We start from the raw sequence: 23,227 nt of genomic DNA, 5'->3' as shown, positions 1-23,227 counted from the left end.
CTGGCACAGACACATCTCACCACAGGGAGAGGCACCTCCAGGGAGCTCAGCTGAAGCTGTTGGTCCCAGGAGCAGGGAAATCACACCTGCCCCCATGGGAGGCTCTCTCACAGTGTGCAGGCCGGAGGAAGTGTTGGTGCAGTCACCCTGAGCTTGTGCTTGGGAGAGCTTTGCACCCCAAGGCAGAGAGCAGCAGGCAGGGCAGCACTTGTGCCATGCTGTGATTTCATTGGCCACTTGGGGAAAGCTGGGCTTCTTTGGATGGGAAAGCAGAGGGAGAGTGTGGAATTTTGATATCTTCCCTCTCCAAATCCATGCTCTAAGCCTGAATGCTTCAGATTTTAAAATCCTGACCCTACAGATGCTCCTTGTTCATGGCTAAAATACTTCTGTATTTCACATTGCTGCGCCCCAGCAATAGGCTTATTGTGGAACAGCCTGAAAGAAACTGAGATTCCATCAGGAATGGAAGATGCAGCTGGGCCACTTCACAGTGATCTCAGTGGGGTTTGGACCAGTTTTCCTTCCACACTTTGTATTCTCTCATTCTGAGTAACTGATGTGCTCAAGAAATGTGTTCTCTGTGCATCACATAATGAAAGGTGTAGCTCTAAACAAGGCTGGCTGACCTCTCCTTGTATTGCCTGGGGTGACCTGCAGGCAATCCCAGGCTGTGCCCATGCTCCAGGAGACATCCTGATGGGAATTATGGGCAAATCCAAGCAAAGCATGTTCTGGATCTCCTGTGGCTTTGTGGATGGTGAAGGCATTTCACACTAATACCCAGCCGACTTCCCCAGCTTCCTTTTATCAGAGAAAGCAGAGATGCACTTTCCTTCCTTGGAAATTCCCTGTACAACATTCATTGCAAGTTTATCTTGCTTCTCTTTATGTCCTCTTCCCAGCAGGCCAGTCTTAACCTCCTGTGGGGGGAGAGAAGAGGAAATGGAGTGAATGGGGCAGGGGCCTGAGATCTCAACATTGCCAGGTGTGAAACAGGAGGATGTGTGTGTGGAGCCTGGCTGAGGAATTGAGGTTTAAACAGGAAGGAGGTGAGCCAGAGGCAAAATAAAGATTACCCAGGAGAGTTACAAAGCAATCTGCTCCCCACCAAGGCCACTCACCTTGCTGAAAGAGTCCTCAAACAGGACACGGTCCCCCTGGGTGTGCATGACAGGAGCTGAGATGGCGTGTTCCAAATCATAACCAAACCACAGCTTGTTTATAATTGCCTGCAATAAAATAAATCAAATCCCACACTGCCCAGCTGGACATGGAACCTGGGCTGTCCAAGCCAGGCTGCACTGAGCCAGACCCACGGGCCTGCCAGCCTGGTGTCCTGCTTTTGTGGTGACTTCTGGGGGAAGTAAAAGAACAGGATGAGCATGTAATACTTCCCAGAATGCTTTCCCTGGCCTACAGTCTCAACTTTTAATGACTTCTAAATTGCAAATTAACAAAAGCACCAAGGAGTCAAGATGCAAGGAGAGGTCAGTAGGGACTGACCATGGTTAGAAATCTGGGAGGGCTGGAAAACCTGGCAGCTTGCTGTGGGTTTCACTTACCATGGTGGTGGCACTGATAATCCAGCTCCCCCCAGCTCCTCCAATCACCAGCATGTCCCCTGACTTGGAGAGGAGGATGGAAGGCACCATTGCTGAGGGAGGCTTCTCTCCTAGAGCAGAAGCAGAGATATTATTCTTTCCATGTGGCTCTGAACAGGATAGGAGGAGTACAGCTTCATCTACCTTGCCTTTATTTTGTCTCCCATACAAAAAAAGCTGTTCCTTCCTCAAGATGCTCAAGATTTCCAGAAAATTTTCCTTGTACTGAAAGCCCATCTCCCAAGAAACTGGGACCTTTCTGGCACAAGCTAAAGAAGCTTCTCTTGATGCAGGACAGGGCATCCTACAAGTATTCAGGATTTGCTGCAGCTCATCCAACCAGATGAGGAGCCCTCAGCAGAAATCCTGTCCCAGCAGCACTGGTGTCCTCTCCCAGCAGGGACAGCTGATGGCACAGAGCCATGTCTGCACCAACAGAGCTCACAGAGCTCAGTGCAAGCCTGCACAGCTCTGTACTCAGAATCAGACATGAGCCTAAAATATCACCAGGCTTCTTTTAGCAGTAGTTTCTCCACTTCTTCCCTTCCCATCAGCCAGTGATCAGCTTCAGCTTTTTTTTTTTTTTAACCTCTGATTTCTCTGGCTAGAAGCCAAAACTCCTGTATTTCCATACAAGGAGATATGTGGGTAGACACAGACTCACTACAGCTTTATCCTCTTTTAGTCTGAAATAAACTTCCTCTCATCCAGATGTAGGAAAGGAAAGAGTGTAAACTTACAAGTGTAAGTTTACAGGTTGTTCCTGCCTGTGGTGGTGCTCACAGGGGTCCCAGGATGAGGGAAGAGATGAGGATCTGACTCCATGTTTCAGAAGGCTAGATTTATTATTTTATGATATATATTATATTAAAATGATATATTAAAACTATACTAAAAGAATAGAAGAAGGGATTTCATCAGGAGGCTTGAAAGCAAAGGAAAGAAAATGGAAATGATAATATAATCTTGTGACTCTCAGACAGTCCAAGACAGCTGGACTGTGATTGGCCATTAATTAGAAACAACCACATGAGACCAATCCCAGATGCACCTGTTGCATTCCACAGCAGCAGATAATCAATGTTTACATTTTGTTCCTGAGGCCTCTCAGCTTCTCAGGAGGAAAAATTCTAAGCAAAGGATTTTTCATAAAACATGTCTGTGACACCTGCCCACTCGCACACAGCCTGTGTGTCCATCCCCTGGCCCTGTGCTTTATTCTGAGGATGAGGATGCTCACCTGGTTTAATGCTTCTGTTTGCTATGCAGAAGTCAGCAAGTTCATTATTTAAAATGATCCCAGTTTGGTTGGAATACACAAGGGAGCCAAACCTGCAGGGAGGAAAGATGAAGCCTTTTAGTGCCCAGGGTTCTCCTGTTGTGGATGATATTTACTGCACATGGCATCCTGTGAGTAACTTGTGCCTCCTCCCAGCCTGCAAGTGTCCCAGTGAGGGTGTCCAAAGGGAATTTGTGCTGCTGCTGGTGACAGAGATGAGTTTCCTGTTACTGGTGCCACAGAAATTCAGCAAGAGCCTCAGCAGGTTCTTGCATCCTCATGAATTATGGCAGCCCTTGGAGCTGATGCTCATGGATCTTGGCTGTCACATGAAAAAGGGACTCCTGAGACAGAGTAGAAATTCTCCAGAGTTGAAATCCATTTTGATTTAGGTGAAATGTTCATCTTTGAGTCTGTGGTTAGAAAAGAAAAGAAAACATGGCTGTGTAGCCTGACTGCAAAGCCTAGGCTCAGGGAAACTGATTCAGTGAAGAACAGGGGGGGATAAGGGAGGGAGACAGAGGGTGATACAGAGAGACAGAGACTGCTGTGAGAGCAGGTCAGCCTGACCTAGGAATTCTGTCTGATAAAGAACTAGTGGGCAAATGTCACGTGAAATATGCAAAAATGAATATGTATGAACCTATTGTGAAATTGTATGCATATGTATTTGTAAAAATGAATATGCATGAACCTGTTGTGAAATTGTATGCATATGTATTTGAGAGAGGGATAAGACCCCGATCTTGGCCTTATCACTGAGCGATGCAGGATAGTCTGGATACCTCAGTCCCTCTGGGAGACAGAGTGCCCGAATACCCAGTCAGCTTGCAGCTATGGCTACCCTTAGCAAGCTCATTGATTTCAGCTCTTTAGTGATTCTCAGCTCTCTTAGGATATCAGCTCTTTGCTTGCTAGGTTGGGACCCCTTGGCTGAGGCTGCAGCAGATGCAAGAGAGGAGAAGGAGAGGTCCTGGCGGTTCCACAGCTATGGATTATTGGGGAGTCTGTGAAGGGTCCAGCGACAGCTCTTCTTCTGTCAAATGGGCTAAAACAGCCCCTTTTTATAGGGTATAGGGGGATCCAAACTTGTCCAATAGTAAGGGTTAGGGGAAAAGTGGCCTATGAGGTTACAGAGATAAGCCATGGGGCGAGGGGTAGAAGACAGGAGCTTATTTTGCTGTCTCATCAGGACTCAGCAGTTCCTACTGTTAAGTCTCAATCCTCCATGGAGCTCTAGTAAGCTCTATGGAGTCTGCTACAGAGGGGGATAAAAAGGGACCTGAAGTTCCCAGAAGTACACAGGTCTTTTAAGGAGAGCATGTCTTCTAAGGAGAGTCATCTCCGCATGCGTCCGGCGCTGTAATAAACAAACCGGCTTTACAACTTCCACAAAGCTGTGGAGTTTTTGGTTATCTCCACAAAACACTCCCAGCTCAGAAGCTGTCTAAACCAGTGAAGCCCAGAGGTTTTGCTTTGCCAGCCAGCCCTCCCAGGTGCCCTGTGAAGCTGGCCCAGCCTGTGTGAGTGTCCCCAGTGCGGTTACTCACGGGTAGTTGATGGTGCTGGTGGCCGACACGGCGCTGCCGTCTGCAGCCAGCACGGAGATGTGGCTCGTGCCCAGGCTCCTGTGCTGCTCCCTGAGGAGGGGCTCCAGCAGGCTGTAGTGGCTCAGCTGGTGGTCACCACGAGCATCTATCCTCTGCCTGGCAGACTCAGCAAACTGCTCAGACAGCAGGGTCTCCACAGGCACCTGCCAGCACAGCAAGGACACTGAGCTGGGCACCAAAGCACGGGCCTGTCCTTGGGCTCAGCAATTGAGCCCCAATAGCCAGAGCTTGGGGTGGCAGCATTCAGCCCCAGGCCGCTCTCATCCCAGAAAATGGACCAAGCTCAGCACCAGGGCACCTCAGCATGTGCACAGCCTTTGTCAGGCAAGTGAGGGCCAGCTGCAGCTGAAGCTGCAGAGTAACAGCCTGATCCTGATCCTGATCCTGATCCTGATCCTGATCCTGATCCTGCCTTGGCCAACTCTGCTGTATTGCTCTTCAGTAGCAGCTCTAATGATTTTTTTTTCCTTCCAGGCTGCAAAGAAGGAGTGTAGGAGTGTCAGGGGGTGGGACAGTTGGGATGGACAGACACCAGAGATCTCTGAGGCCAGGTCAGGAACTTGGGGTTCATTGCAAAGGGCCTGGGTACAGGGCCCTGCTGGGAGCTGGAGCAGGGCTGAGAGAAGAGAGGGGGAGAGAGGATGAGAGGGTGAGAGAGTAAAAGGGGTAAGAGAGTAAAAGGGTAAGGGAGTGAAGTTCCCGTTACAATACAATAAATCTCCTTCTGTGTTGAATATTCTGATTCTCACTAACCAATCTAGTACAAGATACAAATCCTATAGTATTTCCATACAGCCTATAAGAATCATTACATTTCCATACTGTGCTACATTTTAAACCCTAAAAACTCCTCTTTGGGCCCCTTCTGCCAAGCTGTAGGGTCTGCCCTGACCCTTGGAGCTGTCTGCAAGCAGAGGGTGTTGTTCCATCAAAAGGGGATCATCTTCAGCTGGCCACGCCATTGTTTTCCAGTTGTTCAGTAACTGAGGTATCTCAAAGCTTGCTTTCATTTCAATCTCACTTATAGTTTCCATATTCTCAAAATCTTTTGCCAGACAATCATATTTATAAGGCTTTCCTGTTGCATCTTCCCAACAAAGGAGCATGTCAGAGCATTGCTCGGTGCTGTAGCACTGTACCCACACACCATGGAGCTCACCTGGGCTTCAGAGAAGGCTGGGTCACTCATGTGGGGTCTCAGCATGTTGCCAAACTTCAGGGCCTCTGCAATGTAGTGATAGGTTTCTACCTTCTCCTCAGGTGTTGCCAGTGATTCTTTGTGGAATTTATACTCTGTGGAGCAGGATGGAATAATTTTGCTAATAGACCAGAGGCATTGTTTTTTCAAGAAGTGTAAAAAAAACAAAGGTTGAAAGGAGCCTCCTCTTCCCATCCCAGTTCTTACCAGGTTTCCCTTCTGCTTTAGAAGGATGTGGATGCAGAAAGAACCAAGTACTAATTTCCACTGTGACTTCAATTTCTTTTGAAGCATTGGGAAAGCCATGCATCCTTTTGCCTTTGCAGCAGCTGTGGTGATGCTGACCCACTGTACAAGTGAACCAGTTCATCCTCCTGCTGCACAGCATGGTCACACTGCTGCTTTGGGCCCCATTCTGGCTCAAAAACTCCATTTCTGCCCATTGCATTTTATCACTCTGGAGCAACACTCTCTGAAAACCCCTTGCTGACCCCTTTCCATTAGGAATTTACCTTCCAATACCTTGAGGATGAACATGAGCACTGCACCTCCCATGGGTGGTCCTGGAGCAAACACTTTGGTGTGGTTGTTCAGGGTGATGTTCAGAGCTGAGGACAGCTGTGCTTTGTACGCTCGAAGGTCCTCCAGTGAGAGACTGGACCCTTCAACAGAGAGAGACCCAGGAGCTGCCATTAGCACAGAAACTCAGATCTGCCTGCAGCAGAGCCTTGGTAAAGCTTGTGAGGAGCTCAAATTCCTCCCACCCAGCACAGGACTGCCCTCACACATCCTCATGTCCTGCCAAACCCCATCTCACCACAGGGAGAGGCACCTCCAGGGAGCTCAGCTGAAGCTGTTGGTGCCAGGAGCAGGGAAATCACACCTGCCCCCATGGGAGGCTCTCTCACAGTGTGCAGGCTGGAGGAAGTGTTGGTGCAGTCACCCTGAGCTTGTGCTTGGGAGAGCTTTGCACCCCAAGGCAGAGAGCAGCAGGGCAGGCAGGGCAGCACTTGTGCCATGCTGTGATTTCATCTGTGACTTGGGGAAAAGCTGGGCTTCTTTGGATGGGAAAACAGAGGGAGAGTGTGGGATTTTGATCTCTTCCCTCTCTAAATGTCACAAAGCCTAAAGGAGTCAGAGGCGCGAGTGTATGAGCACAGTGGGCAAAGCCAGAGCAGGGAGTGGTCTCAGCCCTGCTTCTGGGCCTAAGTTACAGGAACTGGGAAAAGGTGGCTTCTTCCCATGTCAGGCACCACCCCAAGTGACAAACAAATGGCACGGGTTGGCTTCCCCCTGGTCCAGGCTCTCTGTGACCCAATGGCTGGGAGAAAGGCCAGTTTTTATGTGTGTCAGGACTCCCTGGAGCTGTTACTCACCAGCCTTGCTGACGTCCTCCACCAGGGCCCTCCCAATCTCCCCCTCATAGAACGCAGCAGCTCCGTGTTCCGCCACGGCCCGCAGCGTCCGCTGCAGCGCTGGCCACCGGAATGACTCGCCGAGCTTCAGGAATCTGCCACCAGCACACAGCAGCGGGCTGTTCAACAAGAACATCCATCACTGTCAGCACCCAGGACATCCCTCTGGCTGGCCAGGATGGCCAGGATCCCTGCCAGGGGGCTCGAGACCCTGGCACAGAGCCCAAAACACCTGTGGGTTTGATTATGACCCATGGAGCAAATTACCAACCTTAGATGAAGATCAGCAAGCCACAACAGTTTAGGTAGAATAATAGTGAAGTTATCACAGGGTGGAAAAGTAGATTTTGGGGGTTTGGTATGGGGGTTCAGGAGGCAAGATGGAGGAACTGGGTGTGTCCAGCCTTTCTCCTTCTTCTTCTTGGCCTCCATCTTCTGCTGTGATGGTGGCACTTACAGATTGGTTTAGAGTAGAAGCTCACTGTCTAACATAGGTGATAGGTATTGGGAAGGAATTGTAAACATTGTACACGTAGTTTTTAGTATAAAGACACAACACCGCCCTGGGGGCAGGCAGAGTGCCTGGAACTGTCCTGCTGGACCGACCTCAGCAGGGCAGGAGAAAATTTTTTATAGATAAGAAACAATGAACAACCTTGAGACCGAGAAATGAAGAGCCCTGACTCCTTCCTTGAGCACTGGGCTGGGAAAAGAGACTTTGGAACTTTTCTTGGGGTCACTGACCAGTTAGAGATCCCGACACATCACTTTTACAACAGTTCTTGCCCAAGCCAATGACATTTTTTTCCTACCAAGAGCTGATCTGGATTATGCATGCTGTGTGCTTTCCAACGTCAGAGAAAGGGTCTGGAGCTGAGGGAGCAGCGGCCCTCACCCTGCAGTGTCATCCATGGCTCTTACCACAGGCTTTTCCCTGGTCCAGAGAAGGCTGGGTGATGGAGAATTTTTTCCAGAACTGGAGAAATGACCAGTGGCTCTGAAAGCAGCTTGATGGTTGGCTCAAACAGGGCTTTCCATGGCAGGCGGCCGTGGCGCCTGTGGGCTTCCTCATAACCCTGGAGCTCTCCAGGGACACCAATCCAGCGGGGACCTGGGGAGCACAGCAGCACTGTCACACCCACACAGCACTGGTTTGGGGGTCCCACCTCTCTGAAAGCTCTCCAGTCCAAGTCTGGGCTGGTAGAGGCAACCAAGGCTTCTAAAAGCAGGCTGGGTTTGATAATTGCCTTTTCCTGTTCATGTGTTTCCCTGTTACTGAGCAGCAGGGGTGTGGAGAGGCTGGAGCCAGGCCTGAGGTGTGCTGAAAACATAACAGGCAACAGGCAGGGGCAGCAGCAAGGGAGGTGGCAGCTGGACACTGGAGAAATGGCTCTCCATTGGGGTGGGGCCTGGGAAAACATCAGAACAAGGGAAGCAATGAAATTCTCCATCCCTGGGGAAATTAAAAAATGTGAGAGGACCAGCTGTCACATGTCTGACACGCTCCTTCTTTGACCCTGGGCAGCCTGAGCAACACCTGACATCACCCTGCTTTCAGCAGAACTCCAGCTGTCCCTTCCAACCAGAGCTGCTCCTGATTCCTCTTCAGGCTCTTCCAAGGGTAAGAACATCTCCAGAATCTAGGATACACCCCAAAAGATAACATTCCAGGGAAGGAGAATGAACACAGCAAGAAATGTGGAAAGATCCAAGATGTGCTGCTAAAGCAAGAGTGCCTGAGCCCAGCAACCCAACCCCTTTGTGCCAGCGTGCTTCCCCCATCTGTGGACATGGCAAGCACACAAGATTGATTCCTTTTTTCCCAAAAGCTATTGATCTTATTTTTCTCTGTAAGAACTTCTGGGGAATGAGAGCCTAGGGAAATCCAGCCTTGAACTGCAGACTTCCTACAGAGAGAAGTTACCTTGTGATTTCTCCTCATGCTGGCTCCCCATTGCCTGGCTGGTCAGGTTGCCAGGAATTTTTTATGTTTATGGCCCTAATCTTTTTAGTTACTTTTGCAAAAAGCAATCCAGGTAGAGGGTGTTAAACCAGACAGAACTGCAGATCAAGCCAGTGAGGTGCTCAGGTCCCCACCCTGAGCTCTGTGCACACAGGAGGGCACACAGCTGTGTCCTTACCAATGGGGAAGCCAACACCACAGCCAGACAAGAGGTTGAGAGGAAACACTCGTGGGACTGTCTCACGGGCATTGATCACCTCCACTGCCCCTGGAAAGAAGAGAAGGGAAATACATCATGTTTTCCTCCTGAAGCAGGTGAACATCACCATTCAGTCATCACTGCACGTGCTGCTGGTCCAGAGCTGAGCTGCTCTGGAGCCTTTTGCCAGGTGTGCCAAGTGCACCTGCAGGGTCAGGTGTCAGCACAACTTGTCCTTGATTCCTGTGCTTTAATTTAGAGCAAGCCAAGCAATGCCCACCAAAGGTACTGAAAGTACCGGGAGAAGGCCAGGGCTTGTCTGAAGGCCAGGCAGTGAAGGATCCCCCCAGGGTGCATGGCTGGGATATTCTGCCTCACACCTGCAGGTTCCTGCACTACTTCTACAGATGGGACATGTCAGAGGCACGATGTGAGCCTCATGCTCCTGGGAGGGCCATTTACCAAATGATGATGAGGCAAGTCCATCATATTTGAAGGCCTCTATGTATCAGGGAGCTCGAAAGGACAAAAACAAACCCAAACCCCCACTTGCATACACTCATAGTTCTACCCTATCACTTTACTCCTTCTCTGCCTTGTATTTGTCCCTGTCACAGTCTCAGAGCCAGCTGTGCTGCAGGAGCCCACAGTGCTCCCTGGTGTACCCAGAGCCTCAGCTCTGTGCAGCAGCACAACTCAGGTAGCACAGGAGGATTGTTGTCAGGAAACAAAGTTCCACGGCTCTGCCAAAAGGAAAAAAGGAGAAAAATATAGGTGGTCTGCCAAAATGAAAAAGGAGAAAAATACAGGTGGTCTGCCAAAAGGAAAAAAGAAAAAAAATATAGGTGGTCTGCCAAAAGGAAAAAAGAAAAAAAACATAGGTGGTCTGCCAAATTAGGCTCTTGCATAAGATACACCCAATTCCAGATTTGTGACTCGATGAAACTACTTGGCAGGGATTTTAAAATGATTATATTGTTACAGTGCTTATTGTTGATATTACTATTAGATATATAAGCTCTGGGGGTTTTTGGAAGCCAAGATTTAAAAACTCCCACGTTGAAGACATAAAAGCAACAAAACAACAGTGGAGTTTAAGCCAAACACAGAAAGGCTCCCCAGCAGACACGGAACATTGCCAGGTTTAGATTTCTGAAGTGGAGATGCATCTCCTGGGACAGGAGGTGTCAGCACTGCTTTGGGGAGTCACAGCAGCCCTGGTGAGACAGCCCCAGGGCCAGCAGGCACTGCCAGAGCTGCTGGGGCAGCACAAACCCCTCAGGTGCCATCCCAGGGCTCAGCTGGCACTGCCAGCCCAGCACTGCCAGCACAAACCCCTCCTGTCTGCTTCTCTCAGCCACTCACACCTGCCTGCAGGGATGGTGTGACTTTGGGATTGCCTTGGAGGGGCAAGGAGGGGCAAACCCAGCTCATTTTCTATCAAAGCTCTTTCCTCCACACACATTTCTTGCTGTGAAATGACAATCACAGCTCCCTGTGCTGGATGCTTTGGATTAAGAGCACAAGTGTGCTTTGTGATGTAGCTTTTATATTCAAAATATTGCTGAGAGAGCAGGCAGGATTCTGATTTGAGTATCTGCAGAGGGACAGGGCACCATGCAGAGGCCATACCTGTGCTGGCATTATAGATGGTAAAAACGACCCCACCACCCAGGCCTGAGCTCTGGGGGTTCATCACTGAAGTGCAGATCAAGCCTGCAATGGCAGCATCCACAGCTGAGCCTCCACTTTTCAGGATGTCCCTGTGGTGGGAAGGGAAGAAAAAAGACACTGTTGAAATCCAGGAATGTCAGGATGGAGGAACCACTGAAAATGCCCCCTTGGGACCCTACAACCTGAGGAGAGCAGCTGGAGAAATGCAGTGTGGGGTGTGAGGGGCACCTTCCTCTGCTGGATAAAAAGAACAATTAGAGGGAAAGAAAGGAGGGTCCACACACATTTCCACAGGAGGGAAGAGCAGCCAAGGCCAGACCTGTGGCAGGCTAGACTTGCTCTGGGCAAAGAGTTATGGGAGAGAGAGAGAGCTGCAGCTGCTCACAAATGCTGTGGGCTGAAAGGGACAGCAAGGAGTCCCAAGACATGGAGAAGGATGCTCTGAGCACAGAAGAGGCTTTCCACACACTAGGAACCAACCAACTGACCTCTAGCTTCCCAAATGCCATTCCTAATAAAGCCTTATGCTGGTTAACTGGACAGGAGCACTGAAGTGGGAACACTGGGTCCATGTGAAGCAAACTCCTGAGAAAACTCCTGTCAATTAGCTTTGCATTGTTCCCACAATGTGACTTCTGGGCTTATTAGCACAAAAATGGCCCAGCCTGCTCCCTGTATTTCCAAAGATAAAACCAACAAAGAAACAAACAAAAAAAAAAAGCCCAAAAATCCCCAAAAAACCAACAAAAAAAAAAAAACCCAACCAAACCAACAGGAAACAAACCCTCAACTGCTTCTACCAAGGCACAGGCATTAAGGCAGCCTCTTGCTGCTGACAGCAACGAGGTTCTGTTAGAGAAATTGTCTCAACACATACTTCCCTCAAGAACATCTGAAAGCCATCATTTCCTTGCAGTGGAAATGGGATGGCATTTCCTGCACAGCCAGCACTGGGGTTTGCTAGGAAGGCTCCTGACTCCTTCACTGGGTCATTGCTCAGATAAGGCAGAGCCAGAGGGAGACTGGAGCAGTTCAGTGGCTGCAGTGCAGCTGGTCCCAGGGTTTGCATGGGAACACAGAGCACACACAGAGGCTGGTGTTTATTTTCCATCCACGGAATGGCTGGGACCTGCTGGCTCAGGAACAGGATGCTGCCAGCAGGCAGGCTGATGTGCCTTTCCTTTGTTTCCCCAAGTGCCTCAGAACCACTGCCTGCAAGGAAATGACATGTGGACGAGTGGGAAGAAAAGAAATAGTAGGGAATATCAGGCTTTCTGTTTCTGCACGGCTTTTGGCCTCCTGGGAGCTCCCTGGCCATAAAAAAGCAAAGAGCAGATTTAATTGAAATTCAGTCAAGACAGGAGAAGTATAAAAGACATATTTACACCACTTGGAAAGAAAGATGTAAGCTAAAAAAGTTCTCAAGATGTCCAGGTTGTACGCCTTCAGTTTGTGTAAAACCTGTTGCTCAACCATTTTGACTGCCATGTTATTATTATTTTACTGTTCTTTCAATTATTCAATGCCTGTATCCACGACAGCAGAAGGATGGAAGCTTACATGGCTGTAAAAAAGCATCTGAACATGGAGACTGAGGCTCAGGGTCACCCATCCAGCCCCTTGCAGCAGGGGATGGACTCACCACACCAATGTCCCTGGGAGGTGCTTTTTTGAACCCCAAGCTGTTAATTGCTGTCTTGGTTTGGAAAGCCAGGAGTCTGCTAAGGAAGGCAGGAGCCTCCCCTGAAATGGAGAATGTAAACCCTCCCCACCCCTCCCAATTGCTATAAATTTTAAATTAAGGGGCTCTCAGGCAAAAATATGGGAGCAGGAAATAACAGTTCTTTAATAGGGAAAGGGAAAAAATAAAAGGATAAAATAAACAATGCAGTACACTAGAACAGCACTGACAGAGTCAGAGCCCAACCTGACACCCTGTGGGTCAGGGTGTTGGTGGCAGTCCCATTGGAATTGTGGCTCAGCCCTCCTGCAGTGTCAGGGGTGGTTCTGCTGGAGCAGGGATCCTGTAGAGAAGGATGTATTCTTCCTCTGAAGATCCAGTGGAAGGAGAGGCAGCTGCTGCTCCTCTGGGGAATCCAGTGGAGAAGCTGTGCTGGTGTCTCAAAACCTCTGGATTATATCTGGGTAGGAATGCTTGGCTCCTCCCTCTGGGCTCACATCTCCCAATGGGATGCTGTAGTTCTTATCAGCCATGCAGGGACATTCCATAGCTGTTATCAGCAATGTCCCCTCCCGAGGGAGGTGTGATTGTGGTCACTCAAAGAGAGAGATAAGGCAAACTGCCCACTTGACAAAGGTAATCTGCCATACAGATGGCAATGGAAAACAACTTGCCTTGCAATCTTCAACAATTGCTGACACGAGGGCTTCCTAAAAAACTCAGTCACCTCTGCAGAAGACCCAGAAAGTGTTAGAAAGTTGGGAAAAATTAGAAAATTTAAGGAAAAAGAGGAAAGAAGGACTGCTGCACAGAGCCAGGACAGTGCTCCCCAGAGCCCCTGGAGAGCGGGCTGTGAGGGAACACGTGTACAAAGCCTGGTGACAGGGAAAGGGATGGTTCTGGCAGGGAAAGGCATGATTCTGGTTCTGGCAGGGAAAGGCATGGATCTGACAGGGAAAGGCATGGTTCTGGTAGGGAAATGCATGGTTCTGGCGGGGAAATGCATAGTTCTGGTAGGGAAAGGCATGGTTCTGGTTCTGGCAGGGAAAGGGATGGTTCTGATAGGGAAAAAGAGCTTTGAAAAGAAGCTTGGAGATGGTATAGTGCACTTTTCAGTGCAATGTATTAAGACCTTAACATGGAACATCAGGGACATTCCCAAAGCCTGAAAAGCACCATTCTCACCCAAATTCACAGCACATTCACACTGGCCCCCAGCCTCTCCAGAGACTGAAATTCAACAGAAAATACACTGAGCTGGCTCTTGGCGTGTCACATGTGACTCCCTGTGCATGGCTCACTCATTTCCAATCACAGACCTGCCCTGGGGAATTTAGGGCCATTACATATAGCAAAACCACATCTGGATTCATGTCCCATTACTTGGCTCCCTTCAGATGGATCTCTGCTGCAATGAGCTCAGTTATAATGCAAAGCCCTTAATCAAGTTGTGGCACCTCACCAGGTCTCCCTAGGGATACCCCAGAGTGCTGCAGCTGACAAGATCTGATAACAATGTTTTATCCCATATCCTTCCTGACAATTAGGGTTGGGGTTTAGTCATTAATGGAGTTTCCTTATGAGAAGGAGCAGAAGAGGATGTTAACAACCAAATCCCATTCCAGCAGCAGCAAACATGGATTCACCTTCCCTGGAAAGGGTGGATGGTGGCACTTTGCTCACAGCAGAGATGGGCTGTGCTGGGCTACAGACCAGACCTCTGCTCTGCCCTAGGCTAGAGAGAGCCCTGAAGCCCCTTTAAACACACTGGAAATGCTAATGTATTAAATTCTATTGCCTTTTTTTATCTGCTAAACAAGGCTGGGGACTGGGAGACCACCCATTACACAGCAGCTGCCTCCATAGGATTTCTGAAGAGCAAAAGCAACAACTGCTTCTGTAAAAAAGGGCCAGTTACCAAATTTAAAATGTCCAAGAAGGGAAACCAAATCCTTTGGGATTTGGTAAACATTCTTCAGAAATCTGCTGGGCCATCACTGAAAAGGATTTTTTTGCATCAGATTTTCTGGTTAGAGCTGAGTTTCCCAGGGCTGCAGACTTTTTCTGTTAAAGTCTCACCATTCTCACCCTCCCCACACCCTGTTCCCCCCGGGGGTGTTGATTTCAAAGGCTGGTTCCCAGGGTTTGTGTGAGGCTTCACTGGAGGAGTGGGATCAGAGATGGCTGCTGGGCCAAGCCAGGTCAGCTCTCCTTCTGCAGTGAATCCCATCGCTGGGAATGAACATTTTTCCTAAATGTGTCCCTGACCTTATGCTGGCTCTTGCTTCTGCTAATTTGGGAAACAAAGGGATGCAGAGCAGTGGATGACAGAGCTCAAACAGCACACTGGTAGGGAATGTAGAGCTTTGTGCATGCTTGATGAAAAGAGCCTCTTCCAGGAGGGAACAAGAGTTCAGAGTTGGAGGTGAGGTTTGAGCATTTCTTACTGTCACAGGACAATCATCTCCTGTTTCCTCAGGGCTCTTGACATGAGGAGAAATTAGTGAGGTGGGCTGTGGTACCAAATTCACATCCTTGGGTAAAAACTGCCCTGATTCTCCTTTTAGCCTCCCATCCCAAATTCATCAATGTTTCACTTCATTCAGGGACAAGTTTTCTCCCAGGGCAGGGTTTTAGTCTGGACCAGGCAGCTGTACAAGGCTGATTTCAGTCCCCAATTTCCAGCAGAACAAACACAGCAAGAAACCCAACCTTGCTGAGCACTGAGAGCTGGGCACTGATGGCTGAGGGGGAGTTTAGCTCAGGATGGTGGTGACAGGCTGAAGGCTCACTGAGATTGCTGACTTTCTGCAGGGACCCAAAGAGTTCCATAAAGATTTCAGAAATCCAGAGTACATGAGCACAATCTCCAGAGCTGGAAAACACATGGGCCCTGAGGAGTTTTCCCCAGCCCACTATCCCACTCATTGAAATACAAGATTCCTCCTCGGGCAAGAGTTTTAGTTCAGTTATTCTCAGTGAGTTCAACTGACAATTCTATTAGGAACACACAAAGACTCCCAAATGGAAGAATCTTAAACCAACAGAGTATAATTTAATTTCATTCCGGACAACTCACAGAGCATGTTGTTTGAGTTTATCTTTAAAATAAACACAATTTTTAAATTAAGGAATAAAATCTGTGAGTAAGTCAGAGATTGGGGGCTGCTTTTAGATTCCAAGGCTTTAGGCACCAGAGCAGTTCTGTGAGCATCCCCCACACGGATTCCTGTGAGCTTGGGGGGATTTGCAGGATGAAAGAGGAGGCTGTGGGGTCACAACAGGAGAGAGGGACTGCAAGGTCAGTGAGGAGGAGCAGGGACAAACCAGCCCTGTAGGCTATCTGGGGACTGGCATCTAGGGCTGCTTGGCTTTGTTGGCTTTGCCCTGCTCTCACCTTGTTCCTGAAGTGTCACATGAACTGCCAGTTCAGAGTGGGGACAGCAGGGCCTAATGGCCAGGACTGCTCTCAGAAATTGGATTTTATTGCTATTGCTGTGACAAAATTCCTAAAATCTTATTCAGCAAAGATGAGGCAGGAAGGAGCTGTGTGCTTATCATCTCATGGTGCTCCCATCGGGGAGCCTGAGTCACCCTGCAGAGTCACACAGGAGGTCACAGAGCAGAGCTGATGGCTCTGAGAGGCTGAGCCCCTGCCAGAGCCCCTGTGCTGAGGGATTCTCACACTGCCACTGCCATCTGAGGGATCCTCAGCAGGGAAAGAACATCAATTCCTCACCTGGCAGTTTGCTCTGAGAACTAATGTAGTGCTGAGAGCACTAAAGAGCATCATGTGCTGAGAGCTGACAGCTTAAAAAGTGACACACAGGTATAACAGCACAGAAATGTCTGGGAGAAAATGAACAGGATCACATGCAGAGCAGAACATGCAATGAGCTTCCTAGAGAGAAGAATGAAGCCACCACTGTGGGCCAGTGGGATGGAGAAAGAAATATGTCTACAAGGAAAATGGTAAATATAATATAAATCTTCTGGTCCCAAGCTCTCTTGCAGACGAACACTTTTATAAGCAATTTTACTTTTATTATTGTCTTTTATAAGGACATGCACAGAAGCAGCTGGGAGAACAACACAGGAGTTTGTCTCATTCTGAGTCTAAGGACAGCATGAAATGAGCACAAAGATTTCCAAGAATGGCTGGAGGCAAAGGACACCAGGAAGAGCAGCAGCACTCATGCAGCAGCAGGGGAATGGGGCTGACCAGGCACAGGGTGAGCAGGGCAGAGCCCAGGCACAGGAGGAGAGCAGCCGTGGCTGGGAACATCCCAGACGCTTGGCAGGGCTGGAGGAGAGAGCAGGACCTGATGTGCAGATGCAAAAGGAAGGGAAAATGAGCTGGGAAGGTGGAGCAAGGGCAGGATTTTGTGGGGATCATTGGCAGACTGTTTGTAGGAAATTCAAGTTGGTCCATGGGAGTGGAGGGACAGCACAGACCTGTCAGCAAGGCTGGGGGTGCAGCTGTGGTGGAGGCTGGGGAAGCCTGGGGAACTCCTTGCTGAGAGAAGGGAAGGAAACCAGGGAGAGCCCAGCAGCAGCAGCCAGCGAGACAAAGCTGCTCAGTTGTTCACCGACCGCAGATTTCCGTGCCTCTCACTTCAACGTCTTCCAGCTGACTACACACTACATCAAGTTAAAGTTTACAATAGCTGCAAAAACAAATGCAATGGTTTTCCCCAGCAGATTCTTTGGGCAATCCAATTATGTATTTTCCTCTTTTTCCGTTAATAGTGATTTTAAAAGTACTTCTGCTTTCTGAAGAACATGTGGCTTCACATAAAAACCCCATCTCACTGCTTGACATACGTGCAGCCACTGTATATTTTCTCCAGCTGCTCACAAATGCTGTACATCATTGCCAGAATCAAAGTGTGATATTATGGCACCATGTCTCATTTCAGTTCCCCAGCCATGAGGCAAAGCACACAGCATCCATCATGGAGCATCCGGCATCACATGTAAACTTCCATCCTTCTGCTTTCATGGATATTTAATAATTGAAACAATAGTAAAATAATCACATGGAAGTCAAAATGCTTGAGAGACAAGTTTTACCCAAACTGAAGGTGTACAACCCGGACATCTTGAGAACTTTTTTAATGTACATCTTTCTTTCCAAGTGGTGTAAATATGTCTTTTATACTTCTACTGTCTTGACTGTAGAAAATCTGCTAAATCTAAATCTGCTCTTTGCTTTTTTCTTCATAGCAGACACACTTGCTGCAGGCTTCAGTCCAGAACAGACCCCCAAAAGGAAGGGATACCTTTTGTCCCTGCCTTCCCTTCCTTGTCTCTTTTGAAGCCTGGCTGCAGCTCTCTGCAAGCTCCTCTAAGTCCCTTATCCGACAGATCTACCACGCCACGAAAAGTAAATTTCTCCCGTCCCCACTTAAAACCAGCATTATACTTGCATACTACAAATATTTATACCTTCCAAAAGGCCAAGGGTTTGCAGATTTTTGGGACATTGCAACGACAGTAAGCATCATCCGCGGAGGCGGAGGCTCCGTCTGCTCTCCCGGCTGGAGCGGCACCGGAGCGGGACCTGGCTGAGTGCGGGTCCCGTCCGTGAGCTCCACACCGAGCTCCGGTGCACCTACCGGCCCATAAGGGAGCTCCACACCGAGCTCCGGTGCACCTACCGGCCCATGAGGGAGCCCCACACCGAGCTCCGGTGCACCTACCGGCCCATGAGGGAGCCCCCGCCTCGGAGCTCCGTGCGCCTACTGGCCCATGAGGGAGCCCACGCCCCGGACGGAGCTCCGTGCACCTACCGGCCGATGAGGGAGCCCCACACCGAGCTCCGCGCACCTACCGGCCCATGAGGGAGCCCCACACCGAGCTCCGCGCACCTACCGGCCGATGAGGGAACCCCACACCGAGCTCCGCGCACCTACCGGCCCATGAGGGAGCCCCACACCGAGCTCCGCACACCTACCGGCCGATGAGGGAGCCCCACACCGAGCTCCGCGCACCTACCGGCCGATGAGGGAGCATGTCTCGGTGTCGGCAGCCACGGCGCCGTGCCGGTACTGCTGGGCAGCGCACCGGGGCTGGCTCAGGATGACCACGAGCGTCACGGCCACCGCCAGCACGGCCAGGGACAGCAGCACCAGGCAGCAGATCTTGCCCGTGGACATGGCTGTCCTGCCCCAGAGCAGCCGCGGGGCTCTGTCCCGGCGAGGAGGCGCCTGCCCCGCTCGGGGGAAGTGGATTTATCGCGGCCTGTGAGGGAGGTCCCGCTGCAGTGGGCTCTGCCCACAGCGATCACATTCTTTCGAACATTAAAGCTGCTAAAAAGCGAACTGTGTGCTGTCTTTCCTACTCTCTTTTATAACTTTTCTTGCAGATCCACAATCCGCCTTTTTTTCGTGTGTCTATCTGATGAAAACATTTAACACATTCACTCCTGAATGTGTTCACTCTGCACACCACTCCTGTTTCTCACAGCCTCTCTGCCTTCCCATTCTTGGCGCACAAATTACCTAACAGAAGTGTGAATCACTGGGGAAATTACCTCAGCCCTACACTGCAAACTTGGGGTGTTTTGTTCCTCTAAAACTACTCATAGAAGTAAAAGCTGAACACACTGTACAAACCCTCAACAGTAGAAGGTTTGTAGAACTAGAACCTTCAACAGTACAAAGCTAGAACCTTCATATATGCTATTAGTTTACCTTCAACAACAACAACAACAACAACAATAATAATAATAATAACGTTATTATAATCTTTGTGTCCTCTTTTTCATCTGTACATCTTGCCAGTGTCCACAGCATGCATCCTTTGTAAATGAGCACAAGAGAACAACTGGAATAAAGCAGCACTTTGCAAACGTTGGTGCCCAGAGCACCAAGAGCTCTGGGGGCCAACCTGTGCATAGCACCTCGCTGGGACAGACCTGATCCCTCACAGAGCAGTGATGAACAGCAGGAATTTCTGCCCAAACAGCCTCTTAATTACACAGTTCTCCTTATATTCGAGAAGTTAAAGATAGGGCTCCATATCTGCCTGCTGTCTTTCTAAAAGATGTTACCTGTGGTCCTTTCCCTGCTAGATTTGGGAGAAGGGAACTCACCTGTGCAGATTTACACATGTGTTTCAGAGTAGATTTTGAACTCGTCCCACTAAATTTTGTCTATAAGCAATACTATTCCGCATGTCATATCTCAGTAAATGGATTTGATAGGCTAAAATGTCTTTCTTTTGTGGTTACAACCTTATGAGAACTGAAAATAGTTCAAGAAAAAGTTGGCATGAGCAAACAAGCCTCCTCAGCTCTAATGTGACTCTTCACTCCATTGCCAAACATTGCTGATTTTGTAGAGTTTCTCAATCCCTACATGACTTTAATGTTTCATTTTTGACAAATTGCAGTATCGCACTTAAAGAATCATCATCCTGCTGTTTCTGGGAAAGATCTTCCCTTTAAACTCATAGCAGGGCTGATCACTCAGTACCAATGAGACGAGTGGATTTTGCCTATTCACTTTCAACAAATGTTGTGGAGAATTCAACTGTAGTCTCTCCAATTTCTCCCAGTTTCCAGATTTGGGTTTTAACTCAGCACATCAAACCTCTGCATCTGGAAAAAAATTATCATTGTGCAGTCAAGGAGGAGACCTGGAAGAGGCAAGAGAGGTAAAGGAGAGGCAAGAGAGGTAAAGGAGAATGTCATCTCCCAGAGCAAGGGAGAGGCCAAGGATGGCCTGGGAAGGCCAAGTCATAGTTATGGTTAATAACTACTAATAGTTAGTTATCCCAACTAACTGCTGCCTCTCACAGTAAAAATCCATTTTTCTTTTTGTATGGAAATGAAGACTGAGCCTCTTTGTCTCTTTCACCTTGCAACCTTTACAGTCTTGGTGCAACATTCAACTTTGACCACATGTGCACTGACCCTCCCATGTCAGAAGATGCTTAGCAGTTCATATGCTGGGATTCAGGACTTTGACCTCTATTTTTCTGTTTGTTTGTTTGTCAAAACTTTCACATTTGCTATCATTGTCTGGGAGCACAGTTGGCCTTGGCAGAAATCCCCATACATAGCCTGCACTCTCTGGTCTTCTGCTGCCAGCATGAAGAGCTTTGTATGCTGCTTGAAAGGGGATTCAGGTATTTAAAGACCCTTACAGGCCAAGATACACTCTGGGAAAATTAAACTAGAATTTTAATTATTGTCAGAATCATTATTCATTAACTTATAAAAAGGCAGAGTATCTTTAAATTGTCCTTTACATTGTTGGGGTCCTGCTACATCTTTGTCCAAATCTGCAATCAAGAGATCAAATTTGAGTATTATGTAATATTTGGAGTACAGGCATTGCTAAGGTTGATGTGAAGACCACAGCTGTCTTTTGGAGGGTAAAAAATTATCCAAGGGTGTAAATCCTCAGATTTCTTTCCCAATTTCCCTCTCAGGTTATTACAGAGCTGTTGAAGAGTCTCAGCCATGGGCTGAGTTGGTGGGGAGAGTACAGGGAGTCATCTACTGACCAAAGGGACCTGGGCAGGCTTTGGAGGCACCAGGAGCTTCTCCTTCAGCCTTGCTGGGGACGTGGTGCACCTTGGTTTGTGTATTGCACTGAGACAATGTAATTTCACCTCAAGCCTCAACACATCCTGACACACAGAGCTGTCATCTGTAGTCACTGCTGCTCTGACAGTGAAGCTGGTTTGGGATGATGCTGCATCAGCTGTATTTGAGGAGAAGAAAGCTGGTTGCTGGTTGAAAGACACCCCTCATAACCAGCCCTGGGAGCCTGGAGGTGAGGAGACAATCCCTAAGAGCCCCAGCAACCACACAAGCTGTGAGCATGCTTTCATTTGGCAGAATAAGCCTGGAGATAGCAAATCAAGGAGCCACCTTCGGGGAAGATGAAGACTCAGTGTTGAAGCAGGATTCATGAGAGTCCAGGGCCAGATGAAGAAAACAGAGGTTGCAGCTTTGTGTGCAGCAAAAGAGTAAGTTTGTGGCATGAATGACATTTCAAACATTGCATTTTACTTCCTTTTCTTTAGTGCTGCTTTCCACTGATTGAGGGAAAGTATACAACAGACAGAAAGTCAGATATTTGTACTCAACACAGAAAAGCTAAGATATTGACACTCAATTTATCACCCTTCATCTCATCTTTTAAAATTATACATTTAAAGAACCCTAAATGTACACCAAACTCATGAGCCATTCTCACACTAATGTCCTAAATAACCTCATTTGCCTTGGTCTCTACACTGTCCAAATTATTTTGCAACATACTCAGGGGGATGGTTCTTTCTGCTGGAATTTGTCTGCAGAGCGTTGTCTACAGTCACCAAGCTCTTACTGTAATAAATAAGAAATGCATTTTATATTTCCCAGCTCTAAATTAGGTTTTAACCATTGGACAAGAGTCTAAGAAAGCTTCCAAGGTCTTGCAACCAAAAGCCAAATTGGATGTACTTCATACGCTGTTTGTCCCCTACTTCAGTCATGCTGATTTATAACCCAGGATTATAAATTAATTCTATATGATAATCAAATAACCCTTTAATAGGCAATATTCAGGGAGTTTATTGTCCAGATTTTCTGAGGGACATGGCTGTGAGTTCCACAGCTGGTGCCCATGATCCATTTGTCTCAGTACTCAAGTCCATTTGTTGTCAGAAACTGCTACACACTAAACTTTGCACATTATTTTTCTTTGCACACAAACAAGTTTATTTTATTGAGGGTCATGGGTCTGCTCCCACAAAAATCAAGTGTTCAGGCATCTGGAGAAACAGATACTTGGAATCAGGAAATTCTGATACTCAAGAATTTCTTATTCATATTTTTCTTCCTTCTGTAATTCCTCAGAATTAAGGATAATAGTTAAACCCATAAACCTGGTGCAGGAAAGCCAAATAATCCTTCTTTTGTTACTGAAATCAGAAAAGGGAAATATGTTCCTAATTTACTCATAGGTTTATACTTTGCTGAGATTAACATTTAAGTACCTTCTGAATCAAGATTTTTTTGTTTTCCTTTTAATTGGAAAGCATGCCAGGGAATAACTCTCACACTTTTAGCTGAGAAACTTGGCAGGACTTCATCTCAAGTCTTGCAAACACACTTCTGGCTCCAGTGTAAGGGCTAAACAGATTCATCCAACAAAGCCTTGAAGGGTTGGAGGGCGATCACAAGCATTCCATGTTTTAGCAGCACAGCAGCAGGGCAGAGACAGATGACTGGAGAGGACAAAGCTACATCTTGAGGACAGCAAGTTTCAACAGTCCAATACTACTCCGGCGCTATTTTCCTCAACCACACTGTCCTTCAGTTTCCCACTTAAAGAATGTCTCTCTGTGGGCTGTGAGCGTGAGTTTGGAAGGCACTTGAAGGGGACATCACAGGACAGACACCATTTCTCACACCACTGAAAGCCTAAAGGGACGTGCAGAATGTCAGGGATTCCTCGGCCTTTGTTGAATTTCTCAAGGTTAAAAGAAAAGCTGCTGCCTCCTTCTTCCTTTTCCTGCTGGCTAAATGTAATGCCTGCTGGAAATGCTCTGTGGAACCCAAACCAGAACAATCTCTATTTCACAGTGACATTGGCCCAGTGGAA

General features: G+C 48.2%; 1 protein-coding gene across 1 annotated transcript; it reads right to left on the bottom strand.

The window, feature by feature from the left end:
* Window positions 1–18,807, bottom strand: GGT5 (gamma-glutamyltransferase 5). The gene is made up of 12 exons (XM_054288850.1): window positions 18,621–18,807; window positions 10,901–11,031; window positions 9,248–9,337; window positions 8,028–8,217; window positions 7,068–7,225; window positions 6,204–6,353; window positions 5,653–5,786; window positions 4,434–4,636; window positions 2,845–2,936; window positions 1,566–1,675; window positions 1,125–1,232; window positions 1–923 (listed from the first exon to the last, which is right to left on the bottom strand). The coding sequence occupies exons 1-12, from the start codon at window positions 18,779–18,781 to the stop codon at window positions 777–779; spliced, it is 1,674 nt and encodes a 557-aa protein (XP_054144825.1). The 5' UTR covers window positions 18,782–18,807; the 3' UTR covers window positions 1–776.
* Window positions 18,808–23,227: the final 4,420 nt, after the last annotated feature.

Source organism: Melozone crissalis, unplaced genomic scaffold (assembly GCF_028551555.1).
Source record: "Melozone crissalis strain CALT ecotype California unplaced genomic scaffold, PUWL_Pcris_2 ptg000063l_1, whole genome shotgun sequence".
Lineage (NCBI taxonomy): Eukaryota > Metazoa > Chordata > Aves > Passeriformes > Passerellidae > Melozone > Melozone crissalis.
The sequence above is the reverse complement of the archived record's forward strand: the minus strand, read 5'-3'. Positions and strand labels throughout refer to the sequence as shown.